At 36.1% G+C, this 24,235-nt stretch overlaps 1 protein-coding gene across 1 annotated transcript in view; it reads right to left on the bottom strand.

Annotated features, from left to right (window-relative positions):
- nkd2b (NKD inhibitor of WNT signaling pathway 2b) overlaps window positions 1-23,168 on the bottom strand; it is a 39,407-nt gene extending 16,239 nt beyond the window's left edge. The window contains exons 1-3 of the mRNA XM_079893837.1: window positions 22,904-23,168; window positions 22,214-22,240; window positions 22,024-22,118 (exon numbers count right to left, since the gene is read on the bottom strand). Of these exons, the coding sequence (XP_079749963.1) occupies window positions 22,024-22,118; window positions 22,214-22,240; window positions 22,904-22,928 (147 nt within the window). The 5' untranslated portion in view covers window positions 22,929-23,168. The remainder of the gene's footprint in view (window positions 1-22,023; window positions 22,119-22,213; window positions 22,241-22,903) is intronic.
- Between the last annotated feature and the right edge of the window lie 1,067 nt (window positions 23,169-24,235).

Below are 24,235 nucleotides of genomic sequence, written 5' to 3'. Positions count from 1 at the left end.
ATCATTTTTATCAAGCTCGTATATTTAAGTTCAGTCATTTCACTTAAATGGCAATGAAAATTACCTATTAATTGTCATTAAAGTGAAATTACTGAACTTAAATATACGAGCTTGATAAAAATTATCATTCTAGAAGAAAATTTCAGATGGCACTTAGAGGCTTTTGCATCTGAACTCTTCAATTTCTTTTTGCAAGCAGAGCCGCATTTAACGGGCACAGAAACAATGCATGTGATGACAGTACATGCCATCATTTATACCAGGATAAGTCATCCGAAAGCTTAAAAATACTGCCTTCGGAGAATGCATTATAAGGTAGGAACTAAAGCATCAAGGCAAATCCGAATCGAATGTTCGCTTCACTCCGTGTCTCCTGAGATACCTTCATCTGATTGATTTTTGAAGGCAGATGCATCCTTCGCTGCCTTTGATATCCCACAATCCTGTGCTTCTCATTCCCTGACAGCTGAGCTAAAAGTAAAGATGGCGTCTGAAATTGCTATTGCTGGTCAGTTTGTGTAAATGTACGGTTTTGATCAAAGTTTCCACTTCTGATGTAATTTCTAGCAATAAATGACTATTGAAGTAATTAAATATTCGCTTAGTTTTCATCAAAGCTCACGCTATGCAGTAGATCAATAAACCGTTACGCCGCCTCAGGAATCTGTCCGAAATCATGAGTTTCATGAGGTGCCTTCACGTGCAAACGCCTAGAGTTGTTGTGCCCAAGTTAATTTAACAAAACATTTCGATACAAAAAATGAATGGCTTACAGAGATACAAATTATCACAGATTCATTTGAATTTATGATAAGTCATTATTATTATGACATAAAAAGCCATGTCAAATGTCATAATTAAGAATTTTTACGTCATAATTTACAAATACGTAATGCCTCATGGACATTCAGATGAATCAAATGAATAAAAAATAGGTTACACTTTAAGGTGTCATTGTTACAGTGTAATTATATATTTAAGTACCGAGTAATATTTAGCAACTACATGTACTTACTATAGGGTTAGGGTAGGATTAGGATTTGGTTGAAGGTTAATTGCATGTAATTATGCATAACTGTTATTACTATGGTAAGTACATGTAACATATATAACAAAGACACTGTAAAATAGTAAAAAATATACTCTAAAAACAAGTCTTATCTACACAATTCTGCTTGTCAGGTAAATGTCTGAAGAAAATTAGATATTTTTACTGGACATAAGACGAAAATTTGGATTAAGAATCCACGGACAACTAAAGCATTTGTGCTCGTCTACAGTGAAGGTTTCGTGCCAGACCATTTGAGCCCACAAACATCCCGGCCTGCACTTCGGTGACCCTGAGGAGCCCAGCTGTGGGCGTCTCCACCAGGACTCTCCTGTGTGAAATTCTGCAGGGCTTTTCATCCATGGCAAAAGAAAAAACAAAGATCAAAGGTCTCCTCCTTTCCTGTTCTCCAACTGCCCGTATTTGCAACACTTTTCGAGATATTTACTATAAAACACAAGACCGTGGCAAGATTGAGACTAAACCTAGCAGAGCTGCCTTTCTGTCTACAGCCCAAACAATTAAATGCAGATAATTATATGTCATAACTGACTAAACTGGAACGGTCAACTTTGTGTGGAAAAAAGTCGACTACCAATTTCAATAGAATTTGACATTAGAACGCGGCTAAGCTAACGGCTCGACTGAAAATAAGGACTGAAAAGCACAAAAATACTTGACATTTAACTTTTTATCCATCATATGTTTTAACAATTAAATGAGTAATATTTATATAAATAATGTGTGCATATATATATATATATATATATATATATATATATATATATATATATATATATATATATATATATATATATATATATATAAAAATATATATATATTAGTGCTGGGAAAAAATTAATCGCGATTAATCGCATCCAAAATAAAAGTTTGTGTTTGCATAATATATGTGTGTGTACTGTGTATAATTATATTGTATATATATTTAAGAAATATTTGCATGTATATACTGTATATACATTTATACATGATTTATATCATATATAAATATAAATAATTTATATATAAATAAATAACTAATATATATAATATATAACTAATATATATATATATATATATATATATATATATATATATATATATATATATATATATATATTAGAGGTGGGCATAGATTAATTTTTTTAATCTAGATTAATCTAGATTAATTTTGAAATTAATCTAGATTAATCTAGATTAAAATGGCTCATTTGAATTCTGCCGAAGGCATTCAGAATATGTGTGCTACCCAAATAATGACTATAAAAGTAAGTCTTTGTGAACGGGTTTCTCAAGCCAGGTAGCGCATTAGACCAGGGGCTCATCTCCTGTTTCCAAAATGCATCACAAACTGCTTGAGAAAGCTGTTCTACTCATAGACTGTAAAGGTTACTACTGTACTGTTACCGTCCATAGGCAACATTAGGTAGGCCTATGTTATTATCAACTACTATAGGCTATCAATTAGGGATGGGCGATATGGCCTAAAATCCATATTGTGATATACATTGCAGCCTCTTGCGATAACGATATACAGTATATTATAATAAAAAAACCCATTTCAGAACAGGTTACACAGACCCTGCTAAACAACTGCTAAATGTATTTTTTTAAAGGGTATATGTAGTTTTGAGAACATATATTGTGCAAAACTGTAAGTATACAACATAATTTTGCAGATAATTAAAATTTAAGTACACTAGCTGCAGAGACTTAAGTAGGTCTAATGTTTATTATAGCTTTAAGCTTATGAAACCCCAAAATTAAAATGATAATATTGTCTAACTGATGTCTTTTCAGTTAAAAAGAAACACAACAACGATTCTTAAAATCGGGCATAGACAGAGATTATGTGTTAACGTTACACCACTAAGATATATTGGAAAGAGAATAATACGCGCGCGCTGGTATTCAGTGATATCATGTTTCGTTTTGAATTTGAGGTGGTAGAACGGATTAGTCGTGTGTTAACTTACCGAACCGTTACCCCACACACTCTGTCTATCGTTTGCTGCTGTTTGTCGGACGGCTTAAATCCGAACCAAGTCCAAATAATGGATGTTGCAGCTTTCACTTTCAGCCGTGTTTGACGACGAATATGCGTTGCAGCCGGGTTTACCTCGCGGCCGCGGGTAGATTGCGTCATCATCTCCCAACCCAACTTGGGGAATAGATTAACGGCGATATTTTTTTTATCGCGCGATAAGAGTCTCGCGTTAACGCAGCGCGTTAACGCCGATAACGGCCCACCACTAATATATATTCATACATACATACACACACACTCAAAAGTATCTTTGATTTATTTCACTGACCAGGTCATAGATTGAACTTTACCGAAAAAAAGAAAGAAAAGAAAAAGTAAATATATATAAAATATGCAAACTACACACTTTAACCATTATATAATAATTATATAAACATTATAAGAAGTACAACTTGCACACAAAAAAATAGCTACAATAAATATGAAGTGACATTTGAGAAGAAATATATTTACCTATATATATATATATAATGTGTGTGTATTTACTACTACTACTATTATTTATATAATTATACATAACATAATATACATTCTTCTATGAGCTTGTCATAGATTTATATTTAAATTCTTTTTAATGAAATATGCAAACAACATAAAACTAAACACTTCAACAAGCTGTAACCACTGATCTATATCATTCTATATAGATCAGTGGCTGTAACAGACAGACAGACACTATAAGAGACCAATGGGTTCATGGGTATGAACAAAAACAACGAGCTCCAATGATACGAAGTGACGTTTGACAAGAAACAGGAAAACTGCGCACTTCCCAGCCATGTAAAACGCTGGAATGAGAATGGGGTGAAAAGTTCAGATGATGTGGTGATACCATGATGTTTCAGGGCAGATATGATCAGCCAGACCCACATCAACATACAGAAGAGGTGGCGTACTAGAAGAGTCCTGGAGGAGGAGAAACCATACAAATGCATCCTAAAAAAAAACCCTCTGACATGTCAGTGGAAATTGTAAAAGTTCAGGTTTATTGCATCTCGAGTTTCCAAGCGCCTCTGAAATAAAAATAAAAAATGCCCATTTTCCTCTAAACCACCCAAAGCTCAAAGAGCAAGTGTACCGTGAACAAAACGCTCGGCACTCAAAAGACACGTTCCCTCCATCTGACGCCTTCGGACCGGGGCGAGTATTGAATATCAGTCTGAATCACTAATCGAGGGAGAGTTTCACGAGACCGGCTGTTTGTTTAAGAGGAATCTGCAGGTCAACGGAGCGTTAAACAGCAGACAGACTTAAACCGGCGTTTGAAGTCACGGTGCCTGTGGAGGAAGTGGGTGAGAAAAGAGTTTGCTTTCAGGAAGAAAATGAAACAGTGGCGTCTTTCAGGCCTTTCAAACCCTCATCAAGTCCTCATCTCATGATGAGATCCCGGCATTCCTTAGAAAAGAGCCCTGAGGCTGTTCTGAGAACCGCAACAGACAGTAATCGGCTAAATAACCAACAGTGTGGGGAAAAAGAAACTCTAGTCTCTAATTCAACTATAGTCAGAACACTCATTTCAGAAAGTAGTTAGCTAGACTTCAAGCTAATAATATATATATATGTAAATAAATAAAGGGGTATAAGTGTGTGTATAAATATATATATTTAAATAAATAAATAAATAAATGAATAAATGAATATATATATATATATATATATATATATATATATATATATATATATGTGTGTGTGTGTGTGTGTGTGTGTGTGTGTGTGTGTGTGTGTGTGTGTAAAATATATAAATTTAAATGTCTGTGTGTATAATATATATATATATATATATATATATATATATATATATATATATATATATATATAAATATAAAATACACACACAGACATTTAAATTTATATATTTTTACACACACATACATACATATACATATATACATATATATATATATATATATATACAATTTTTATTATTATTTTTTTTTTATTTATGTAAATTTATAAATAAATCATGCAAATATATATATATATATATATATATATATATATATATATATATATATATATATATATATATATATATATACATATACACACATTTATTTAAATATATATATTTATACACACTTAGAAATAAATGTATATATAAATGTGTATATATATATATATATATATATATATATATATATATATATATATATGTAAAAAAATATATAAATTTAAATGTCTGCGTGTGTGCATAATATATATATATATATATATATATATACACACACACACACACACACTTACATTTATACATTTATATATATATATTTAATTTTTTATTTATTTATGTAAATTTACACATATATACATTTATTTATTTAAATATATATGTTTATACACACTTATAAATAAATGTGTATATATATATATAAATGTGTATATATATAAAATGTGTGTGTGTGTGTGTATATATATATATATACACATCCACACATACATATATATATATACATATACATTTTAATTTATATACTTTTTACATATATTTTTTTTCTTTTTTATGTAAATTCATAAATAAATCATGTAAATATATATGATTTATACATACAGTATATATTTATTATTTACATATATTTAATTATAAATTTACATTTTAATTTGACATATATATATATATATATATCATCTGTGCTGTGATTCAAAGGAATCAGTGTATCCTATTTTGAACTAGTTTTATTTAAATGAAGCCAAACGAGTAAATGAACTGATTCACATTTCCCAATGATCCATCCGGCAAAATGTAGACAAGTTAGTGGTGTCGCTATTTACTTAATTACTCGCCTAAATTTCAAAGACCAACCCGAGCGTTTCGCTTCAAACGTGGGACTGCTGCATCAAGCCCAATATGCCTCATGAAAGATAATGATTTAAACATTTGATTCTTGCAGTGGAGCCACATCTGGAAGTGGCTTTTGATGGAGAGAGCGCGTCCAAGTAACAAAGGCCCATTTGCAGCTATTCCCAATCTGAGAGGAACTCAGTCCCGCTCCGACTGCAGCTCGCTTTGAAGCTGCCAGTGTGTTTCGACAGCTAACCACTTTCAGATGTGGCCGTGTAGTTTTATGGCTTGAATAATAGCGATACCTACACATGTGCAAGCTAGAGGTCCAGAATGGGGAGTCTCGATGGTTTTCTGAACAAGAGAAAAATGTGCTTTCACTCACTTCAGCTTTTCTTATGTCACAGGAATATGAGGCAGTTCTCACAGTTTTTGAACAGCTCAAAGGTTTAAACTACACACAAATGGATCAATCCGAATGGCGTTTTGATCCGACTGGGTGGTAGACCTGAAATAATCGGATCAAAGCAAAAAAATGTAAAGGTTAGTTCACCCAAAAATGAAAATTCTGTCATTAATTACTCACCCTCATGTCGTTCCAAACCACATTCATCTTCAGAACACAAATTAAGATCTTTTTGATGAAATCTGAGAGCTTTCAGTCCCTCCATTGACAGCTACGCAACTACCACTTTGACGCTTCAAAAAGTTCATAAAGAGATCATAAAATTAATCCATGTGAATTGAGCGGTTTAGTGCAAATTTTCTGAAGAGACTCGATCTATTTATATGGTAAACAGGTTTAATTTATGCTATTATTTACATTTAAACACTGATCAGAGTACATAAGAAGCTCAATCGAACCTGCTTGATGCCTAAATTCGATCTGTTCCTCATATAAAGCGATCGAGTCTCTTCTTCAAATTTTGGACTAAACCTCTCAATTCATATGGATTCGTTTTACAATCACTTTCTGAACTTTCTGAAGCGTCAGTGGTAGTTGCGTAGCTGTCAATGGAGGGACAGAAAGCTCTCAGATTTCATCAAAAAGATCTTCATTTGTGTTCTGAAGATAAACGAAAGTCTTGCGGGTTTGGAAAGACGTGAGAGTGAGTAATTCATGACATTTTTTAAGCGTGCAAATGCTCAAATTCTCAATCAGATTCAAAAATACCTTGTGCACATTCGCACATGTATGTTTACACACATTTAAGTCGTACATGTATGCATATTAAGGTCTCCCGTCTTACAAACTGGCCGATAATAGTGATAAGGTTCCAGAACGGGGAGTCTCACGAGAAAAATGTGCTTCCAATCATTTCAGCTTTTCTTATGTCACAGGAATATGAGGCAGTTCTCACAGTTTTTGAACAGCTCAAAGGTTTAAACTACACACAAATGGATCAATCCGAATGACGTTTTGATCCGACTGGGTGGTAGACCTGAAATAATCGGATCAAAGCAAAAAAATGTAAAGGTTAGATCACCCAAAAATGAAAATTCTGTCATTAATTACTCACCCTCATGTCGTTCCAAACCACATTCATCTTCAGAACACAAATGAAGATGAAATCTGAGAGCTTTCAGTCCCTCCATTGACAGCTACGCAACTACCACTTTGACGCTTCAAAAAGTTCATAAAGAGATCATAAAATTAATCCATGTGAATTGAGCGGTTTAGTGCAAATTTTCTGAAGAGACTCGATCTATTTATATGATGAACAGGTTTAATTTATGCTATTATTTACATGTAAACACTGATCAGAGTACATAAGAAGCTCAATCAAACCTGCTTGACGCCCAAATTCGATATGTTCCTCATATAAAGCGATTGAGTCTCTTCTGAAAATTTTGGACTAAACCGCTCAATTCATATGGATTCGTTTTACAATCACTTTCTGAAGCGTCAGTGGTAGTTGCGTAGCTGTCAATGGAGGGACAGAAAGCTCTCAGATTTCATCAAAAAGATCTTCATTTGTGTTCTGAAGATGAACGAAAGTCTTGCGGGTTTGGAAAGACGTGAGAGTGAGTAATTCATGACATTTTTTAAGCGTGCAAATGCTCAAATTCTCAATCAGATTCAAAAATACCTTGTGCACATTCGCACATGTATGTTTACACACATTTAAGTCGTACATGTATGCATATTAAGGTCTCCCGTCTTACAAACTGGCCGATAATAGTGATAAGGTTCCAGAACGGGGAGTCTCACGAGAAAAATGTGCTTCCAATCATTTCAGCTTTTATTATGTCACAGGAATATGAGCCAGTTCTCACAGTATTTAAACACAAAAGTGTGCTGTTTTTACTACGTTTCTGAATGCAACAACACGCAGCACTCCAGGCGCCTTCAAGTTGTCCTACTCGGCAAAAAAGGTGCATTGTGTCAAAATGCACAACAGACCTCTCCTCTCCGTTTCTTTCTCGTTCCAGTGTTTGTTTAGTGAGCAGACAGGAAACTGGGTTTAGGGTGTCTGTTCGTAGCCGTCAGTCTTGGGGGAATGTGGAAAAAGGATGAGGTTTCTGAGGTTTTCACAAAAGAGGCTCTAGGAATCTCTTTGAGACAATATTGCATAAGATACAGCATGCTAACAGAGTTTGAAAACGACACGCGTTGAGTTTAAATGATCAGATTTATGTGCCTGGTTGTCTGTTTGCAGCACCCGAACAAAGAAAAGGAGGCTTCTCTGTGATCAAACGGCTCAGAATAGCATACATTTATTATGAATAGTCTAATGTCTTGAGTTCAACTTCCAAAAAAAAAGAGAAAACAATCAAAATGGGATGAAGCACCTTTCAAGTATTTTATTTACCAAATGATATATGCATAAGTAAGCAAACAATACTAAACTAGTTAATGCCTTTGTCATTTAGGCTTCTTAGTTTTCCACCTAACAAACATTTCCATTTTACTTGTAAAGTTTTTCCAAATGCCTTGTCGTGAAATTACTGATTAAAACACAAGTATTCAATTAAAACCCCTTTTAATAACAACCACAGTACCAAAAAAAATAAATCAAATATTCCCTTGACTGTGCTAATTGTCCGTTTGGAGATGAGCTAAAGCTTTCTACAGGGGAACAGCGGTTTATATGGAAACATACCTTACACACTAAAACGCAATAACCTTTGAGTCTCCTGCTGTTTGACTTGGCTGAGAGCTGCACGAGATCAAACACGGACTGAGATCCAGCAGTCTCGGCCAAGAGAAAGTCACCGCACAGGCGCTCTGGACTCCAGCTTCAGGTATTTTCTTTCCTTCTCCTGTAAGCGACGCAAAGTAAACGGCTGCCATAACATCCACCGCAAACGCTCCATTTCCATTCACTCATTCGGCGCAGACTGACCTCAACGGCGGCCCTTTAAACATCACGCTGACACCAGCCGAACGTGTGCAAATTTATGGCGTCTCACATCATGCTTGTTTACACAGTGGCGTTGCTGAACAGATTTATGCTTCTTTTTTTTTTTAAGAGATTTTCAAAACACGGCATTATAGAAATGTTTTACGGGTTCAGGACGAGTTAAACTCTATAGCAGCGTTTGTGGGATAATATCGATTACAATACAACAGAAAATAACCAGGCTCCACATCAATCAATATGAACTTATATGAACTAAAGTCTGTTTATTATTTGAGCTGTCATTTTAAATCGTCCTTTTTGAGGTGCAGCTTCTTTTCTAGGTGGATGAACTTCTGTGATGTAATTCCTCATTAGTTAGTGTGTAAAAACATCCAATAGAATTATGTTTTAAACGCATCACAGTGAAATGACATCCAGCTTTTCTTTAAAGGCGATTATGCCCTTTTTAAAAGTCATGATTTTGTTTTTGGGCTCTACTAGAATAGGATTTCATGCTTGAATGTTCATTAAACATTATTTTTCAAGTATTTGTCATTGTTGCAGCTCCTCTCTTCCCAGTCTGTCAGTAACGCTCAAGGGGGTAATCCATCAGCCGGAAACTGAAGCTTCCCCGGGGGCCGCCATTGATTAGCAGACCATCACCTGCTGTTAGCATTCCATTGACTCCCATTCATTTTGGCGTCACTTTGACAGCGAATAACTTTACATCTGAGGCGTTTAAAGACTACATTTGTCCATTATTTCTAAAGAAACACGAAAATGTATAAAAGGACCTTGTATCTTACGTTATGGCCCCGTAGAAGCAGTTTTGTAAAAATTGGCTACCGATTGCATCACGCGACTCTCTGTCGCACAGTAGAGAGATTACCGTATGGACAGGAGGAGAAGCTCGCGGGCAATCGGGGGGACGTGGAGGCAAAATGACAAAATTATTAATCAGAATACTCAGCAAAAGTTTCTCCTGCTCTTAGCTCATGGACACCTCCTACTCACGCTCTCCGTCTCTGCAAGTTTCGGAAGGGAATGATTCAGATTTCTCTCGGCACAGCTACTAGAAGACAGACGGGTTGCTCACGTCACATCTACGTCGTCAAGCTCAGTTTGAGTCTGCGCAGTACGCTCAGCCATCAGGAAGTGAGTGCTTCTAATAGACTTCACTTTTCTCTGTTGAAGTCTATGGGGTCGCTGTGTCCATTTCTTTTACTGTCTATGGTAACGCCCTGTTTAGTTCCGGTCTCTATGAAGCCCCTCCTTCTGAAAAGCACAATGTGCTCTGATTGGTCGGGTGGGCCAGTGTGTTGTGATTGGTCAACTGCTTTGAGTGTGTTTGGGAAATGTCCCACCCCTTACCATAACTATAAGTTTTAACACAATACTGAAGTAAATCAACCAGGCCCCGCCCATTTATTCTGCATATGTCTTGGGCGAGAATTATTTAAATGAGGAATATTGTGGCGTGTTTGTTCCCGGAAGAAAACTCAAGACTACAATGGAGGCATTTCATGGAGTTCAGAAACAGCGACACTGATATAGAGAATAACTCCCACTGGAGGGACTTTGTGCTTTGTAAATTTGCAGACCTTTTTCCATGGACAAACAGCAACAATACACACTAAAGAAAGCTGAAAATGTGTACAAAAGCACAAAAGTTTTGTGAAGTAATTTTGATGAAAGATTAGTCTGATAAATTGTTCATAATAAGACCAAGAATGTGCATTAAGAAAGTAGTAGTACATAGAGTCAATTTTGACTTTATGTTGACTTTAAACAGCGTGAAAACTATAAATTGCCTTAATTATGAATAATTGCACGTCAAAAGTCTGGAATGAGGAAAAGGGAAACATTGGTGGCATCTGGAGGAGATCAAACAGTCATCTGCGAGTGCTTTAAAGTCGCCCGCTCAACATGCTCCACAATCTAATGATGGCACCTCGGTGTCTCTGAAGCCGTGAACGCTCAACCCGCTCGGAAAGAGTGCTTAGACAAGCAACTGGAGGAACGTAAGCAAACACCTTCAAAGTGCCTTTCACAGCATAAATATCCTCAAGTAAATAAACATGCCATCCGCCTGCAGTGTTGTTCAGATGTCGTTTTCCATGAAACACGGGCCTTGAAAAGCGAGAGGAGGAAGCAGGGAGGGGGGAGAGTGAAAGAAAAAGATCTCGCTCATATGCAGTGTAGATGTTCTGACACAAAAACACAAATCTCCATAAACGCTAACATGAATACCAGCAGCGGACTGCACATCTTGAAGTAAGATCACGTCTAAAAAGCTCTCTTTACATGCTTTTGTAGAATGTGATCCACAGTGATGATGACATCATGATATTTGCATACTGAGTCATGATTGGTCTTCTTTCTTAGGTCTATTTGCATAGTGAATTGTGATTTTCTATCAATAAAAATGCTAATGTGAACAAACACCAGCATATTCGTAAAGATATGCGCATATATTCCGCTACAGCATCATCAACTTTATTTAGTTTTCTTTCCTAAGAAAAAGAACTAAATGCGTTAACTACAGAAAAGTTGTGAGATTAATCATGATTAAATATTTTAACTGATTGACAGTCCAGAACAGAGAAGTATTTTAACACTGAGGATCTCAACAGAGCTGTTCAGATTGAGATCCTTAAGAGGAACCTAAGTTTTTTTCAGTAAAATAAGTAAAATAAGTTCTGTGGATAAAATCACGTAAAGAGACTTTAAAACTGTGTCCAAAACATAAGATTCCAGGCTAGACGCAACACGACTACAATTTATTTATATTGCACTTTATACTAGCCTGGGAAAACCCAGACAAACTTCCGGCAAATTTAGATTTGCTCTGCAAGTAGTCTGGCAAAGAGCTCATTCATGCCCATTTCTAATCCGTCCAAATCACGGCACCAATCAGAAACGTTGAGGCGGGCTTTACACGATGACGATCGCTCTGATTGGTTTTAGGTCTATCCAATTGCGCCCAGAGGCATTTGAGCGACGTCCGTTGGTGACGCCCCTTTGGAAATGAGTTATTAATGAAGCTTTGCCAGACCGTAACTCAGTTACTACTGAGAATGGTCTGGTTTTAACCAGGCTAACTTTATACAACAGATCACTTTAAATTAGCAGCTTTACAGTGTTAAACAGAAAAAAAAAAAAAGTGTCGCTTTCAATTAGAATTACAACTTCAGTTTCTACTAAAGCAGCTCTCCAGCATGTACATGTTTTTACTTACGGACGTCTGACCTCGACGGACTGAACAGAAGAAATGAAGCGGAGAAGATTTCCACGCCAAAGAAGGCGGAGCCTAAGAGCCACACCTACCTATTACATCATCACCACGGACCAATGGTGGTTTGAAGGTTTTGACCAGCCAAAGCGAACTTTTCCAGAATTTTCACTTTGGCGAACTGTTTCAAACTCCTGAAACAAACACCAGACGAACTTCGCACTGGCCTGATTTTGTTTGAAATGACGTCACATCAGTTTGTTATTTGATTTCGTTTGAAGTGTAGCCTCTAGAACTTTCAGAATCTGAAATCGGATTGAATTCATTTCTAGGAAAATTAGTGCACGTAAACTTACCTAATGCAAGTCAATGGGAGATTTTAGAATTTTAATGTTACATTTCTAAAAAACAGACAGTACACAATACTGTAGGTCTGAATGTTAATGCTTTGGGGTAATGCAAAACTCATCAGCATGGTGCTGAAGTGTTGCTATGTGGTTGTTAAAGAAAAAGAGAACAATCCAGACTGTCATTGCCACATCTATTGAGCACTCCCTGTTCCCCCAAAACAACACCCTTCATAGTGCCCCACCACCTCAAAGCCTTCAGGAAAAACAGGCCCTTATCGGCCCCCTGTTGCCCCTCTCCGAGCTCGAGGATTTCTGCTGTACAAACCAGGAACAGATGTCCACAGCGGCCGCGCTGAAAGACCCCGCTGTTCTGGACGCCCGCCACATGCTTCTCATTCAGAGATGAAGGATCATGGCTCGCCTTCTTGTGAAGCCAAAAAAAAAAAAAAAGCTCTCCAAACTCTTCAAATGTCGCCTCAAAAACCTGCATACCATACGAGCACGTCTGAGCTTTCCTCGAAACCACGACAGTGGTTTTGACCAGGAGAATGTCAACTATTAAACAAAGGCAGAACGTCGGGCCAAAAGCGTCGTTCAGCTTTGTCAAGACAATGGAGTTTCTCCGTTTGCTCCGGGTCGGAGAACGTGAGGAAAGCTGAGGGAGAAAGATGTCATTGAATGTGACACTCTTAAATATAGGCCAGATATCCACAACACATTTCCAAAGCAAATACCACCGACTCAAAGTTAACATGGGAGAAGATGCCAGAAAACGAGCAAGTCCAAATAAAATATCCCTCTCCAGGATAAAGCAAGAAAATACACAGTTCTGTTGAGGTGAGAAATCTGATTTCTAAAAGCAAACATGAGATAATCGAACACGTCCACTCTGACTTGCTGTTAAGAAACAACATTATATTTACAGGTTTTGTCACTGGGATGATCCTGACCTCATCCGTCAGGGCCCGTTATATCTGGGAAGTCAGTTTTTCCCCCATGTTTTGGGGAATAATCATTAATAATCATTATACTTTAAGAGTTTAGCTTGGCCGTGATTTAAAAATATTAATAAAACTACAATAATCAGTTACCGTAAACAATTTCAGCCACTTTAGAAGCTCACTTCTAAATTAGACCGCCGCCATTGCATCAATCAAACGATTGTTCATACTAACAACATATTGCCTGAAAAATTCCATGACATAATATATATCCTGAATATATATATGTCCTGAAAAATTACAAAATATAAATAATGATAATAATAAAATTAATATAAAAATAAAATAAAATAAATTTTATTTAAAAAATTGAATTCATTTTTGTTATATGAATTAAATTGAATTCAATAAAAAATATTGATTCATTGATTTATTGATATATATAAACAACAATTCTATGAAATTCCATTTACATTTTATATTTTATTTATTATACATGATTTAATTTATATAATTTACAGTACGAAATTTCCTTTCAAATAAAATTTCGGTTTTCATTATAAATTATTCATTATATAAAAATTGCATTATCTTTAATAAATGAACTTTCATTTCATGTACCATCATTTGCCAGAATGCTGTAATGCTGTAAAATAAAGTGTTCTTGCCGACTAATGAGGTTCTTCTGTTGTGTGACACTGTTGAGTTTCTTAGGCAGGAAGAGTAATTTCCTGAATTGCAATTTAATTTCCAAAAGTTAAGCCAATTCAATTCGAATTCACACTCATTCTGAATTGTGCCCGACTCTGTATTGCGTCCCCCCACCATTTATCAGATTGTTCCTACTTGACTGGCATCACGTTAATGGCTTCATGCCTGGGAACGTTTAAGACAAAAGGGGTGTTGAAAAGTTGAAATGAGCGAGTGTGTCATTATTTGGGCATCCAGAGAGCTGAAGAAGCAGTCAGTGTGCTGCAGACTGTTGATGTTTCCAGTGTTGAAGCACACTGCGGCCTCACAGGCTCTTTAAGAATGGCGAGTCTTTGGAGGGCGAGACTCCACTGGAATCAAGTGCTTTCCGTGTGGATTTCTCACAGAGAGGCCTCTTGTCCGGCCTTCCAACAACATTCTGAGCTGCTGCTATTTTGGCTGCTCATATTGACTGGTCATTTTGATCTTTCCTCTGAAGATCTCTCTAGCCCCGTGCCAGGTGTTTATACAGGTAAGAGCCGAACACCTGCAATGATCCGTCAAACTCACCCTTCTCCAAAACCAGCCAACTCATTCTTTCCCTATCGCGGTCTCCTTGAGGAACAAAAACAAGGCCTGTTTTTTTTTTTTTCAGGGAACGTCTTTGATCAGCCAACAGTCACCTCTGAGTCCAAGTCCGTAATTACCCCATTTGCTGCTCCTGCTCTTTTGCTCCTTTCACTCAACATGCTTTAATCTGAAGGACGTGAAGAATAGTTTAACAAAAATGAAAAATCGATCAAGCCGTTCCCAACCCTGCTGTTATTTTTTCTATGCAACATGAAAGAATTTTTAATGAATAATAAAAAAAAAAAGCATGCATTGTGCATTTTATGCCAAATCTTCTGAAGTCATATGATTTATTTATGTGAGGAACAGGCTCAAATTTAAACAAAAAAGCCATAACATAAAATAGAGTTCCTCACACCAAACTTTTTTATATATAGTTGTAGTTTTCATTATGATGATAACCCTGATAAAGACGCTTGATTAAAGTGACAGTTCACCCAAAAATGAAAATTCTGTCATTAATTACTCGCCCTCATGTCGTTCCAAACCCGTAAGACTTTCGTTCATCTTCGGAACACAAATGAAGATCTTTTTGATGAAATCTGAGAGCTTTCTGTCCCTCCATTGACAGCTCCGCAACTACCGCTCTGATGCTTCAAAAAGTTAATTAAGAGTTTGTGAAACGAATCCATATGAATTGAGCGGTTTCTGAAGAGACAAGATCTTATACGATGAACATTTTATTCTCATATAAACATTGAACGGGTTTGGAACGCCATGAGGATGAGTAAGTAATGAAAGACTTCTCGTTTTTGGGTGAACTATCCCTTTAAGTCATTCGAGTTTGGAACGACATGATATTCCTTTAAGGAAACATCTGACTGCACTAATGAGCTCATTATTGCCCACTGAACACTAATGGCTTTTAGAGTTAATACTCGGGAACTCCACACCAGGAAAACCCTCGGGACACTCACCCGTCTGTCTCTCCCCGCGGGCCTGTTTGTCCATCAGCCCTTCCCCCAGATACGCGGCTCCAGTGATATCAGAGAGCTTTAATAACTCCCAGCTCCACGCTTTGAAGTCGCGTCCAGGCAGCTGAGGAATCCCATTCCCACCGCTTCCCTGACAATGGGATGGGGGATGGGGGGGGTCTGACCAAACACCGGATTTGGCCCGTTTCTAATCTGTGGCCATCAGGATTTTACCTGCCTCCAAAATCCTAAAGCTGACTTTAAAAGGCAGCCAGACACAATTATTGGACACAATCCCTCTTTTCCATTAACTTCAAGGAATGTTCTGGGTTTAGAACAAATTAAGCTGTTTCAACGGCATCTGTGGAAGAAAAATAATTCCTCTTTTTTTAGCAAAGTTCTTTCAATGAAAGTGCACTAAGAGATGCAATATAGACGAAATCATGAAAGATGAATTGTGCAGCTGATGGTGTTTATTTGCATATGCTGCCTGCGCCGTTTTAGCACCAAAAATACTAAACGAAGTATGCAAATTAAGTAATGCCATGCATATGAATAAAGGTATTCAAATCTCTTTTCCATCTTTTGATGAATTACTACTGCCATGGTCAAGTCATGTAACATTTATTCCTATAAATAGTGCTTTATACAATACAGATCGTTTCAAAGCAGCTTCAAATTAATACACAAGAAAATAATCATCCCAGTAAACAATTACCGTCTTTCAACGTTGAAATATGGTTGAAAATAAGTCGGTCCGCCTTGGACTGGTTTACGAAGTGATTTCAACTAAGTAGTTTCGGCCGGACTGTTTGACTACGTGTTTTCAACTGATAATCTAAGACAGGATAAGTCTGTTATACAAAAACAAACTACCAAACCATGTTCATTATTATCTCAAATAAATGTAAAGAGTTTTACATATTCCATCAAGACGTTGAAGATCGACCCGTTTTCAACGTGCAATTAGACGTTGAAGATTTACGTCTATTCAACGTCTAATAGACGACTTTTTGCTAGCTGGGATGTTAATGTTATCAAATTCATTATATATGAAACAAATTCAATTCCAGCTGTACAGCAGCTCTACAGAAGATAATAGTGTCATTATTCAGCTCAATATAGTTTATTCAATTCAGTTCAATAATAATATTAATGTTGCAAAGTTAATGTCATTCAATTGCTCTGTTAGTGCGGTTCATTTGAATAAGTGTGAACGCTGCCACCCGAACCCTGCTGTGCATCAATCAAATGAACTCTGGTGTAGTTCGACGGAAATGTGAATGCAACATGGACCAAAAAAAATCAAAATGATCCAAAAAAAGGAGGTAATTTCACAAAATGCGACCCTAAAAAGGGCAGAATGTTCAAGCATACCTGTTTTTTCCTCGTCATAGGAGCGACATGCACCATTACTGTTTGGTACAGAGATTACAGTTCAGTCTCCTTGAGGAAGATCTTCGTTTGTGTGTAATGGAGGAATTCCTGGTGCTGTTTCGACTCCTTTACACATTTTATAAGCTCTTCACAAGTTTTCAACTGGTAAAAATACCATCATACTATGGCAAGCCGTTTTAACTTTTATCAATTTCCAGGATAAGAATTCTTGATATCAACAATTCAATTTTCACTAGTTCAAATTATATGTGAAATTGGAATTTCAACTAGTAAGAAATAAATTCTTGATATCAACAATTGATTTTGAATGGCTTCCTATGGTGACATTTCACTAGTGAAAATACAATAACAGATATCAAGAATTATAGTTTTTACTAGTTGAAATTCAATTCTTGATATCTAGAATGAGCATTTTATATAGTAAAAATGTAATTGTTGATATCAAGAATTAGCATTGTTACTAGTGGAAATGTAATTTCTGATATAAAGAAATTGCCATTGTTACTAGTATAAATCTAATTCATGATATCAATAACTATAATTTGAACTAGTGAAAATTGAATTTTTGATATCAAGAATTCATATTCTGGAAATTAATAAAAGTTAAAACGGTTTGCCATATCATACTGTGTGTACGCAAATACAACGAGCCCATTTAGTCCATCACACAGCACTGTTTTGGATGTTCGGTAAGTTCCGTCGCAAAATATACATAATTAAAGTCCTTTTTTTATCTTCAGGTTCAGTCTTAAATATGACAGTGTGAATATGCTAAGCGAACCAGGACTAATTTTCTTTTTTGGTCCGGACCAAAAGAACCGAACTAAGTATGAACACACCCTTACTGATATACTTACAGCGAAGTACTTTTTCGTTCTTCGCTTTGAGGTAAAAAGAAGTTTGAAATACGTGAGCAGCGGTAAACTGTTAGCGGACGTCCTGATGTCGCCCACACTGATGAAAGCGGCGTTTAGATATACGTAAATATGTGTTATGCGCTTTCCATTCAATAACAAAATTAACACACAACTAAAATGACAGAGGTGAGAAAACAGTAGTTAAGAAAGCATCTGAATATAGCGATGTGGATGTTGCCCCAGCTCTGCAATTCAACACTCCAGTAAAGTCACGTTTATTTATATTGAACATGAAAAAACAGTGTCAGTATCTCTTTCAATTAGAATTACAATTACAAGTTTCTTCTATAAAGCAACTCTACAGTACTCAAAGTACTCATATACTTCACTTGATGTAATCCAGAAATACGTCATTCTTAAAGAGAGCCTTAAACTCTGAGTGCCAAATGATATATCTACTCTGGTTTGTCACGGACACGAGCATCAGTCCATGAAGAGATATCTCCTTTCAGTTCATTTAGAGGACAGAATTACAGCTGCTCTGAGGTGCAAAGTCAAACCGCACTTATAATGACAGCACAACACTACAACCGGCTAGACAAATCTCAAACAATCCCTAGGGGTGAGACCTCATTCGATTCTTCATACACTTGTGCATCATAAACCAATCGTAAACCACCCAGACTATTAGAGAAAATTATGGCAACAACAGAATAAATCTGTGTTGAAATTTATGGAGTCATTTCAGCATCAAAGATAAACGTCATGTAGACGGTCTATAAAAAGACTATATTTATATGCGGTCTGGAAAAAAAATTACAACAGCTCAACCGCAATTATAAAGTCAAACATCCCTCAATATTACGAAGAGAAACAGAGATGTTCGAGAAATAAATAAACTCGTTTCCATGTTCAAAACACAATGGGGCTTCAAATATAACACAATAAACATTCAATTAGCTGTTTTTTCCAGCTTAAAATTCAAGAGACCAGTAGTCCTCGTTTCACAGTTCCCAGTTAAAGGGATAGTTCACACAAAAATTTAAATTGTCATCATTTACTCGTATGATTTTCTTTCGTCTGCTGAACACAAAAGATGATATTTTGAAGAATGTGAGTAACCAAACAGTAACCATACTATATAAGTCCATGGGGTCCATCAACTGTTTGGTTGCCCATATTGTTCAAAGTATCTTCTTTTGTGTTCAGCAGAAGAAAGAAACTCATACAGGTTTGGAACAACTTGAGGGTGAGTAAATGATGACAAAATGTTTAGTTTTGGGTGAACTATTCGTGTAATACTAGGTATACAGCTTACTTGCTGCAACTGCCAATCACTAGAAGTAGTAACCTTCAATCAAACCAGCTCTGATCCCACAACAATGACTCTTTATCCCTGCAACTCATCAAGATGTTGTTGACGCGGATTCGGTTTACTGCAGAATAAACATGGCAGCACAAATCTGTGATTATGATGTTTTCAAAAAAAAAAAAATAATTCACAAATAGCAGATTAGACAGAGAAACGTGATCGCCTAGTTTTAGTACACTTGCATTAGTTTTGTTTGCTTATACATATGCACATTATGGGACATTGGAGATTAATTTGCAATGAAAATCCAAAAGCAAAATGGCAACACAAGACAATGCTTACTGTGATCTAAACTGCAACATGTTATACAACAAGGCTAGTTCAATGATGGTTTGAACGCTTCATTTACCAAACTCTGACCTGAAATGGACTCGGATCCGCATCAAAAGCTCTAAGTTTGAAAGTGCCCGTAATTATACAGACGTCTTGCACTTCATCCACCCTTAATAAACAACCCAGGTTTGTCTTATCAGCAATCAAAAGTGCTCCTGCTCACAGTTTCAAAGACTCTTTCAGGTACTTGACGACTGACAAAACACAAATCAGAGCCAAAATTCTGATTAAATCAAACTCTGGACCTGCCCATTAATGACTTATGACGTACCCTGCGCCGCCGGTGGTTTCCCCTAAAGATTGCTGTCAGATTTTCCCAAATAACTTTCCCATTCATGAAGGGAACAACTTTTATAAAGCTTCTAATAGGGCAGGTTAATCATCAGTTAGAGTCTTTATACTATGCCGTCCTTCAGAGTGACGCTAATTGAAATGATGCAATGCAAAGAGTCTGACATAATGAGACACATCGGCTTCTGTTCATTTCAATGAATCAATTTAAAATGTGTAAAACTGACTTTTGAATTGATTCAGTGAATTGAACAGATTGAACTCATTCACAAAAATGAATCAAACAAACTGGTTATAGTTGGTTTCATTCCTGAGAATATTTGTCCATTTCAATGAATCAATTCAGAGATTTGAGACTGACTCTTGAATATATATATATATATATATATATATATATATATATATATATATATATATATATATATATATATATATATATATTTTTTTTATATATATATATATATATATATATATATATATATATATATATATATATATATATATATATATATATATATATAAATATATACATACATATATATAGATATAGATTAATTTATTAAATGGACAGTTTGAACTCATCCAAAGAAATTAATCATTCTTGTGAATTTCTGTTTATTTAAAAAAATCTTCAGAAATGTTTGAGTTTGACTTGATTATTTGAAATGGATATTTCACAGAAATGAATCAAACAAACTCAAAGAGTGTTTTACTGAAGTTTAAAAAAGAGAGACACTATCAAAACATCTCTCCCTGAACAAGAGCAAGTAAAAAGTGCAATAAATCATTGCAATATTCACAATACTGATTTGTTTTATATAAATCAGTTTCAAATGTGCAATATGAAGAGAACTGCGTTCCTGACATACGTATGCCATGAGGAAAAACGTCAGAAAATAGCAGTATTGTGTGATCGGAGAAAGAGAAAGAGCTCTTACAAACTGCTTAGGTGGAGGAGAAGAGCATAAATTAAACTGCATAATAAGAGATAATTTGGTTCGCACGAGATGAAACCTCAACCGATCACAATTAGTGAAATTACTCAACAACTGACACTCCCAAAAGTCACTGTACATTTCGACACAGTTCACACGGACATATGCATGTGAGCTACCGTACGTCCAGGACTAACCGAGACTGTCAGCTGCTAGTTAATACAGTTGTCAATCACCAACCGTCTGCCCGGCACTGATGTCACAGTCCCACCGCAGGGAAAGGGCTGTCAAAACCCATCAAGAACAACCACGGCAAAGCTGTCCCGCTGCCAAACACGACAAAAACAAAAGCAGCTCTCGCCATCACGAGGAGCTCGACATGTCGTTGCATGGCCTTGCGAACACACACTCTGTTCTGTTTGTTTCAGTCGGTGTAATGATGATTTCTCGTCAGTGGGAATGTGGTCTTTGGCAGCGAGATGGCAAACGGCTCACCGCAAGTTGCTCCTTCTCTGGTGCAGATCCAGTCTAGATTCTTGAGCAAGTCAATTATGATACAGGGAAAAAGCTTCAGCAATCTGCAGTCATTCAAAACAGTGATAAAAAAAACCCTTTCTTAGTATTAGTTCTGTGTATTCTTGCTTATTAGAATAACACAGAGTTACCTTTGCAACATGCAAAATACATTGGAAATTTAATTGAAATTAGTCGAGCGTCTCGAGCAAAGTGCTATTTGTATGATGCACAGAGATAGCGTCTATGTAGAACAGTCGAATTATATGTTTGATTTCAGTTAGAAGGTTGGAAAGAAGGTTTCAGATGCTTAAAGAAAGCAAATGCACAAAAAACAGGTGCTTCTTACCTTGTAATCTTTCAGATTGGTGCCAGATGTGCCATATCTCTCGCCTTCTTCAACTCCTCTTCTTGAAATAAAGCCATTCACAACAAAACTGTCCCCTGAAAATGGATTTGAAAAAGCATTGGGAAATGTTCTAAGCCATTAATAAGTTCATTTTAACTATAAAGAAAACTGTATCAAATGCAAATCTCACCCTCAGGATTTTCCCGACGTTTGCAAGCTGCATCCGAATAGCAAAGACAAAAATCAGAGCATTATTTATAATAACATTTATGTATTTTGAAAAATGTACATCTATTTCAAGAGCATGCATGGCAAAGATTGACAAAGTAGTGTTTAAATGGCATATATGGATGATATGTGTTGGTTATTTCGAATTTATATATTTGAAACTTCTTCAAACTGTTCAATTTATGTTGTCATGGAGTTAATATCTGATCATGTAATGACATTTTCCAGTTTTTAGAGAAAAAAAGTTGCACGTTTTTGAATTGCTTACACAAGTGATCATTTATCAGTCCGTCATTTGGTCATACCTAACGACGCTACTTTCATATGTAAAAATCCTATATTAATGACATTTCTGAACTTTTATTATGCTGTTCTGTCATAAATATGACTCTCACTTCACATTTACAAAAAAAACAAAACAAAAATAAACTTAACAACAACAATAATAATAATAAAAACTGGGAATTTTTTACCTTTGCTGCATATAAATCAACACTTTAAAAATTTAGAAAAAGTTTAAATCTATTATATACTTAGGACTAAAGTCATCCTAAAGACTTTTCCAATCACTGAATAATCGTCCTTATACATACGCGTTTATATATTAACACAAATATGTTGCGATTATGTCACTTCTAGATGTACAACTCACCATGTTTTGAGTGAAGTTTCCCCATTGTATCACAGCTGTGGTTAACAGAAGTCGTGCATCTCTCGGTCTCAGTTGTTACATTGTATCCCGTTCAGAGAAATGAAAAGTCAAATCCTGCAGATTCCGGAAACATGCGAGCACGAGCATTGAGCGCGCGACACCGGAGAGTCCCGTTCACCGCGAGAAGAGTGAAGGAGAGAATCCGTCGCAGGAGCTCTCGAGATGATCTTCTGCTGCAGAGCAGATGAAGATGAAGATGTGAAGTGAAGTGCGGGAGAAACACACACCTTCAGACCAGCCCCCTTCGGCATCACTGCTGCCCTCTACTGACACACACATGACTCGAGCTACTTCAGGAAAGACACTACAGGTGAATGGATACAGGGGGAAATCACATTAAGACATCTGAAATGTTATTTTTAAATATGCAATTTAGGGTTTATCTAATTACAAATGCATTGATTTCCAGAACATAAATTTAAACATTGGATAAACCAAGTTCAAAATGATTGTTTTATACAGATGATTGCTCATCTATATAACTGTTATGACTTTCTCCAACATACACGAGCTGTTGTTCAACATATTCCACAAACTTTAACTGGGACTTCACAAACTATCTATCTACCCGTGCCAGCTTTGTGGTTTAACGTCTCTGAGTTACACCGCCGGTGAAATCTAAAGCCAGCTTTTTGCTTTGCTTTTTTCTCTTTCCTGTTGATATTATCACAGTACGTTAGTCATTCAACAAATGCATCCAAAGCAGTGTGCGTGACATCAGGCCTGAGTGATTAAAGCATTTCAGCAGGGGTCAAATATCTCCAGAAGTCATCATGAAATCAAAAAGGTTTCTTAATGCTTGTTTACAGAAAACATCTTTAATATCTCATCAAAATGCAACTTGCTCCTCAGTCTGAAACAACTTTACTTTTCAGTTGGCGTCAATAATCTCTTATTTCTGAAGCACCTGTTATATAAACTACTTTTTTTTTAAAAAAGTCTACACAACTTTCATAAAGAGGCTGACGTTTATGATGACATTTAATGTTTAAGTTGAGCACAAAAAAAAAAAAAAAAAAAAAAAATTTTTTTAGGTGAGCCAGTCAACAACCCCTTTCTTCAGAAAATGCAAAACTCTAGTTGGTAATTCATACATGCACGGTTGCCACAGGAACATTTTCCACATGCAATCAGCTTGAGAGAGAGAGAGAAAAAAAAACGAGATGAAAGCATATTGAATTTGCATGAGGGAAAAGAGCTTTTGCAATACTGAAAGAGTGGAGAGATTTGCAATACTGATTTGCCAATAAGCAGCATAAATCGTTCTTTTAT

This window comes from Squalius cephalus (genome assembly GCF_949319135.1).
Source record: "Squalius cephalus genome assembly, chromosome: 15".
In the NCBI taxonomy this organism is placed as follows: domain Eukaryota; kingdom Metazoa; phylum Chordata; class Actinopteri; order Cypriniformes; family Leuciscidae; genus Squalius; species Squalius cephalus.
This window is presented reverse-complemented; position numbering and strand designations above follow the sequence as displayed.